The 7462-nt window shown below is 40.0% G+C and overlaps 1 protein-coding gene across 1 annotated transcript in view; it reads right to left on the reverse strand.

Annotated features, from left to right (window-relative positions):
• CLSPN (claspin) overlaps positions 1-7114 on the reverse strand; it is a 31224-nt gene extending 24110 nt beyond the window's left edge. The window contains exons 1-6 of the mRNA XM_045859896.1: positions 6994-7114; positions 2904-3012; positions 1948-2396; positions 1183-1341; positions 449-526; positions 47-119 (exon numbers count right to left, since the gene is read on the reverse strand). Of these exons, the coding sequence (XP_045715852.1) occupies positions 47-119; positions 449-526; positions 1183-1341; positions 1948-2396; positions 2904-3012; positions 6994-7017 (892 nt within the window). The 5' untranslated portion in view covers positions 7018-7114. The remainder of the gene's footprint in view (positions 1-46; positions 120-448; positions 527-1182; positions 1342-1947; positions 2397-2903; positions 3013-6993) is intronic.
• Positions 7115-7462: the final 348 nt, after the last annotated feature.

Raw genomic sequence — 7462 nt, forward strand, 5'->3', positions numbered from 1 at the left:
AAATATTGTGATTTGCCTCAAAGTTTACTGTACTGATTTGCATTACCTCGAATAAGGCGCTGAGTCTCACTATGCAGTTTTTTTAATGCTTCCTTACTTAACTTGGCTGCCTTCCTTTCCTTAAAGAAAACAAAAAGTGAGACTACATTAACACTATAGATAGATATTCAGAGTTTGCTCTCTCCAAGAAAAGAGGATGGAGAGGTAACAGTAAGCACAAATAAGCTCAACACAATATAAAACCCAAGAAGCTCATTTGCTCGTATTTGTAAATTACATAGAATTAATTAAATCCAATGCACATTTATGTCACTGCTACGTACAAAGCATTGTCTTGGGTACCAGGAAAATACGATAAATATGGTAAAATATTTATCCCTGTGAAATTCAAAATCTCCTAAGGACAGAGACCAGCATGGCCACTATACAGTAGAGGGCTCTACCTTACCTTCCTCCCGGTGCCTTTTGATAACTCGCTTTCTTCTTCAAATGTAGAAACCCCACTCTCCAAAGATAGTTGCTTTTTCTAAAAGAGATGGCAAGTTAAAGGAAACTGAAATAAGAGGATGCTGCTTACTCAGAGACTGCTTTTGCGCTCCAACATTAAATCATTACCTCATACTACATTAATAACTATCAATAATGACCAAACAGAAAACTTTAAACACAGCACACTATAATGCCTAGAAAACAGATGTCTCAAATGGAGTTTGGGTCCTTATTTCTTATACCTCTGTATTACATCTTTCCCTAAGGAGAGACAGCAACTCCCGGGCAGCTAAAGACAATCTTAAGAAGAACAATTATGCTCCCAAACACTCAGGACAAAGATGCTTTGATGTGTCTCTTTGATACCCTTCCTGAAACCCTGCTGGTTCATTTGTTAGAGGCCACATGATTATAAAATTTACATCTCTGCCCCATTATTTATCTTATACAACATAAAGTATCTTATTTTTTCCCCCAACATTTCCAATCAAGGTACTAGTTTCCAAACAAGTTAGCATGTCTATCACTTGTACTGTATGATTCCAAGGTTAACATCTGAAAAACTTAAATCAATTGACATGTGTTTTTCTTCAACTGGAAAAAAAAAAAAAAAAAGATCCAACAGTAAATCAGATAATAAAGCAAAGGTTAGAAGAAACAGGTTAGCACTTACTACAATAATATTTTACTTGCCTTGTGCTTTTTTACTTTGTTTTTCACAGCTGCCCTTATGGATTCTATTGACTCTTCATCTTCTAATGGAGAGTTATTTTCCTCCTCCAACCCAGTTTCAAAAAGGTCTTCATCCACAAGAAGACAGCCACTATCATTAAATGGCTGTTTCACTTCTTCCTGGATAATCCATAAAGAAAGAGCAAATTCCAATTATTTCAAAATCCAGTATTGCATAACATCATAAAGCAATTCGGATCAGGCCACAAAAAGTCCCTGTTCCATCAACAGACAAATATATGACATTCTAGAACACACTCACTGGTTCCTAACCCACAGTCATCCTCGAAGTCTACGCTGTGATTTTACGCAACTGTCCAAAACTAACTTAAAAAATAGTATCTTTGAAAAATAAATTAAATATGTATTAAGCAACTAGTTTATAAAACTTGAGGATAGTTTTTCCAGTTAGCAAATAAGACTTCTGACTAATGAATATATGCAAAATCCTTCTTTGAAATGTAGATTTCATCAGATCAAAAGCAGCAGAGAATTACCCCATGTGCTCACAAAGAAAATCAGACACCCATTTTTTGGGACGTGTCCTCCATGTGTCTGAAATGCAGAATGAGACCAAGTTTTAAATCACATACCTCATTACTTGTAATGTAAAACAATCAACTCAAAGCTATATTCTGAGTGCAGAAAAACTTTTGAGAACCAAAACCAACATTTTCCAAAATGTTAATCTGCCTTAGAAATAGCAAATTGTTCTTTAAAATGTACCTCATTTTTTGTTTCCTTCTTTTTCAGCTGCCTAATTTTTTGCATCTTTTTCTCCTCTTTCTCAAGTCTTCTCTTTGATTTTACTTTTGCTTTTCCTCCACTTCCTTCTTTATCGTGCGTGGGTTTTCTGTAAATCTTTCTGTCAGCTGTGAAGCCCACAGAATTTTCAGACTGGAGGCTCAGCTCTAAGGAAGATGTCACCTGGGTTTCAAGATTTTCCTGGTACAAAGACTCCTCGATGTCACTTTCACCACTGTCTGCCAAGGTTTTGTAAATCCTTCCGACTTTCCCATTTTTTCCAGCATATAAGTTCTCTTTATTTTCATCATCAGCACTGTCATAGGTAGCTTTCTCTGGAGAACCATTTGTGTCCTCTCTTTCAGAGTCACTGTCCTGTAGCACCTTCCTGCTTTTCAATTTCTTACTCACAAATATCTCTTCATCTGAATCTGAAGGAAACAATTTTTTTTAGAGATCTACTTTTATTTGGCTTTTCTCATGTCCCAGTAAACATATCCAGTTATCTAAGTGATATATCACCCGGAAAATTATGTAACTACCACTAAGAACTGATTGTAGCAAAATAAATCTAAAAATACATTTGAAAAACATTTCCCCTGGAAAAATGTCTCACTAAGAAATGGAATTATGTATCCTTATAGTGGGAAAAGTTGTTCTAATTCCTCTTGCAGGTGTTAAACACCCTTTTATTGTAGAATGAAAGCATTCAACCAAGCAATGTGGTAGCTTCTAGACGTTTTACACATTCAACAATACTATAGAAACGATTATTTTCAAAAGGGTGCAAGCATTATTATTTTGCTGTTGTAATAAAACAAACAATAAAATCGGGCATTAATAATTCAGTAAATTGAGAGAATAATGAGATTAATTCAATCTACTTGTAACCCAAGCCCCCACATTCTACTCCTAAAAATAAAAGTGCGATTACAAACCTCTTTCACTTAAGGGCTCAATTGCTTCACAACTGCCCTGTCCACTGTCTGAAGGACTATCTACTTCTTCTTGTGAAATAAGTTTTGGATCACTGGTTTCTAGGTTCACCTAGAAAATAAGAATATACTTTGCATTAACCAGGAGGTGACAGAAACTCTAAGTACATAAGTATACACAAATCATTATGGGATCATCAGGCTGAAATAAAGAAAAAAAAATAAATTCAATGGTTCAATGAAAGGATGACATTAGAGTTTCTAGACAAATGCCTTGGCTGGTGTGGCTCAGTGGATTGAGTGACACCCTGTTCCGAGTCAGGGCACATGCCTGGGTTGCAGGCCAGGTCCCCAGTAGGGAGCACTCAAGAGGCAACCACACACTGATGTTTCTCTCCCTTTCTTTCTCCCCCACTTCTTTTCTCTAAAAATAAAATGAAATCTTAAAAAAAAAAAAAAAGAATTACTGGACAAAAAAAAAATCATTGTTTACCTTTGAAGGGTTCAATAGAACCAACTCTTTATTGTCAGTACAGTTTTTCCCCCTTATCCACAGTTTCACTTTCCATAATTTTAGTTACCCATGGTCAATCATAGTCAGAAAATATTAAGTGGAAAATGTCAGAAATAAAGAATTCATAACTTTTAAATTGCAAGCCATTCTGAGTAGCATGATGAAATCTCACACCATCCTACTTTGTTCCACTCAGGACATGAATCATCCCTTTGTTCAGTGTATCCATGATGAATATATTATCCACCTGTTAGTCAGTAGCTGCCTCAGTTACCAGATCGACTGTCATGGCATCACGGTGCTTGGGTTCAAGTAACCCTTATGTTACTCAGTAAATGGCAGAGAAGCAGTGATGCTGGCAATTCAGATATACCAAAGAGAAGCCATTAAGTTCTTCCTTTAAGTGAAAAGGTGCAAGTTCCTGGCTTAATTAGGAGAAAGAAAAGAAATCTTATGCTGAGGATGCTAAGATCTACAGTAAGAACGAATCTCCTAAGAATGAATCTTCTATGTGTGAAATTGTAAAGAAGGAAGATATTCATCCTAATTTTGCTGTTGCACTTCAAATTGCAAAAGTTATGGCCATGGCATGATAAGTGCTTTAAGATGGAAAAGGCATTAAGTTTGCAGATGGAAGACATGAACAGGAAATGTGTTCTGACAGACAGCACCATGTTGTGGCAGAGAGCATTGAGCCTATATGGAGATTTCAGCAAGGGATCCCTTGAAACAAGTGACAACCAGCCATTTCCTGCAACATAACCAGGATTGGTTAAGTAAGATATTCTGAGAGAGACCACATTCACATAACTTTTAATACAGTATGTTGTTATAATTGTTCTATTTTATTATTAGTTATTGTTGTTAATCTCTTAGTGGCCTAATTTATAAGTTAAACTTTATCAAAGGTATGTAGGAAGAAAACAGAGTATATATAGGGTTAGGTAATATGTGCAGTTTCAAGCACCCACTGGGGGTCTTGAAACATATCCCTTGCAGATAAGGAGGGACTTCTGTAATGATAAATAAGTGAAAAAATCAAGCATTTATTATGCCTTTTCTGTGTGAACTGTTTCTCAGTATATATAAAAGATATGTTAAATAACATCATAGAGATGCAATCCAGGTATAGGACATGCTGTAAAACAACCTATATAGCTTCTTTTTTTAAACTGAATTTATTGGGGTGACACTAGTTAATAAAATGATACAGGTTTCAAGTGTATGATTCTATAAAATGCCCTCTGTATGTTGCACAATATTTTGTGTTTACCACCCAAAGTCAAGTCTCCTTCTGTCATTATTTATTCCCCCTTTACCCTCTTCTACCTGCCCCACCCTATGTGGTTTCTTTAACAATAATTTGAAGAAAACAAGAGAGGGAAGGGGACCTAAAAAGAGGACTTAGCCCTGGCTGGTGTGGCTCAGTGGATTGAGAGCACTGGTCTGTGAACCAAAGGGTTATTGGTTCAGTTCCCAGTCATGGCACATGCCTGGGTTGCAGGCCAGGTCCCCAGTGGGGCAGGGGGGCGGGGGGTGAGAGGCAACCACACACTGATGTTTCTCTCCCTTTCTCCTCCCCTTCTCCTGTCTGGAAATAAATAAAATCTAAAAAGTGTTAAGATGTATGTCCTGGCTGGTGTGGCTCAGTGGACTGAGAGGCAGCCTGAAAAAGTCATAGGTTCGATTCCCAGTCAGGGCACATGCCTGGGTTGCAGGCCAGGTCCCCAGTTGGGGGCAAGTGAGAGGCAACCAATTGATGTATCTCTCCCTCTCTTTCTTCCTCCCTTTCCCTCTCTCTAAAAATAAAATCTAAAAAGAAAAAAAAGAGTTAAGATACACACACATATCAACAATCGAAATATGTAGATTTTCTTTGGATCCTAATGCAAACAAACTGAAAGTATATATATGAGTCAAGGAAACCTGAACACTTCACACTGACTAGATATTTAATATTAAGCAATAATTCTGAATTTTTGGATGTTGTAATAAAATTGTGGTTATCTTTTTTGGAAAGCCATTACCTTTTAGAGATGCATAATAAAATATTTGTGGATGAAATAATACCTAGACTTTGCTTCCAGATAATCCAGTGAGGGGGAAGTGGATGGGGGTATGAATTAAATAAGATTGGCATGATTTGATAATTGTTGAAGTTAGAATATAGGTTTATTATACCAACCCTTCTACATTTGTATATTTGAAAATTTCCAAACAAAAAAAGTCACAAGTAAAACAATCTAAGTGACCAGTTAGTGACCAAGTTGCCCTAGCTGACAAGTCTCCAACCTCCTAGGTGTTCTTAGGGCTCTGAATCAACTTAATAAAGGGAAAATATTAACATCTGTCATGTAATAGGGCATGAGGCCTAGCACTGACTTCTCCAACTATTAAGTTGATTTCAATACTTGGTATAATTATTAAAATAATAACCAAGATGACACATACTGAATAATCACCAAGGATAATCATGTATGTGCTGATGGTCCTCCCAACAATCCAAAGCAGTAAGGCTATTAGTTCTGTTTGTGAATCCTTAAACTGAATGTAGGTAACTACAGAGCTCAATATAAATGTTGTTAATAGCTTTATTCTAAGCAGTTTGCAGCAGTACCAGCAACAGTTAAAAGACAGGACCAAGAACAGGGTGAGAAGACAAAGTCTTTAAAAAATTTAGTAATCAAGATAATTTTTTAATGTAATATTTTTAACAAACTCAAGTTAGCGAACTGAGGCTCATGAGGTCAGTCACTTGCTTTTGTAAGTAAAGTTTTATTGAAATCAGGGCCAGAATTAGAAGTTTGGTATTTTATTCAACATCAAGTCACGGGATATTTTTTGCACTAATTTTTACGTTTTTAAATGTTGCTTTAAAATATCATCTTAACTACTGAGTTTTTTGGCGTCTCTCTAAATTTTGCTCCCGAAGACAGTAAGTATCTCACCCTAGTCCCACCCCAGAAAAGAACACAGGACTGTTCCCAACAGAAGTACCTTCTATGCCCAATTCCGCCAGCTAGCCTAGCAAGCTACCATCCGGGAGGCCCCGAGACGGGTACAGCCCCTTCCAGGGGCCCCACGCGAAGACCTCAAAGGCCCCTTCCAGACTCAATTACGAATGCCCTCAGACCCCGCCGTCCATTTACAGAGAATCTTGCCCTGCCCTGCCTCCCAGCAGCCAGGGTAGGCTTGGGCCTTCCTCCGTTTGGGGACGCTGTACGAGGAAGGACTCCCACAGCAGGAAACGCGCCAAAGGAGAGAGCGGGCGGGACAGGGTGAGGATGAGTTAGGCGGCGGGCTGCGCGCGCCGCAAAGGCAAGGAACAAGACTTCTTGGGACACCGACGACGCGCGGGAAGCCCAGCGCCGGGACCGGGCCGCGAGATCGCGGGGCCCGGAGTAGGGGGCGTCAATCTCTTCGTGCTGCGTGGTCGAGAAGCCCGGTGCACGCCGGGAGCTGTAGTCCTCCCAGACTCTTAAAACCCTTTCCGCAGGGCTCGATCCCTGCCCCACCCCACCCCACCCAGCCGGAGCCCGACCCCAGCAAACGCCGATGGAGCCTTGTACACGAACTCACTTCAGAAGCCACTTCGCTGGTCATGGCTCCGGCCTCTCCAGCGCTCGGCTCGGGACTATACAGATCTCGAGTTGTCTCAGCCGCTGCGCAGCTGCTCCCGCCGTCTCCAGCCCCGCAGCGACTTTGGAGCTTTCGCGCCTACTCAGAGTGGAGGTACAGCCCTTGACAATTTGTACCAATCCAGAGGTGGCTTTCTACATGAGGCCACGCCCCCACGCCGCCCTACCAATCACGAAGCGCCTTCGTCCAGCCCTACACAAGTGTAATGTGGATTGGGTTGGCGGGTCGCGGCTCCTCTTGTCAACTGAACCTGCCTAAGGCTGGAGGTGTTCTGGCCGCCGGACATCGGGTCCTCTGGCCTTGAAGGACTGTTCGATTTAAATGGTGGCCTTTGACCCTTGACCCTTCCGTAGCGCGATAGCTGTCATCAAGAAGCAAATTGAGGAGTAAATTCCTGCTCCAGGCAGGA

This window comes from Phyllostomus hastatus, unplaced genomic scaffold, assembly GCF_019186645.2.
Source record: "Phyllostomus hastatus isolate PE091 unplaced genomic scaffold, TTU_PhHast_1.1 phas_scaffold_182, whole genome shotgun sequence".
Taxonomy (NCBI): domain Eukaryota; kingdom Metazoa; phylum Chordata; class Mammalia; order Chiroptera; family Phyllostomidae; genus Phyllostomus; species Phyllostomus hastatus.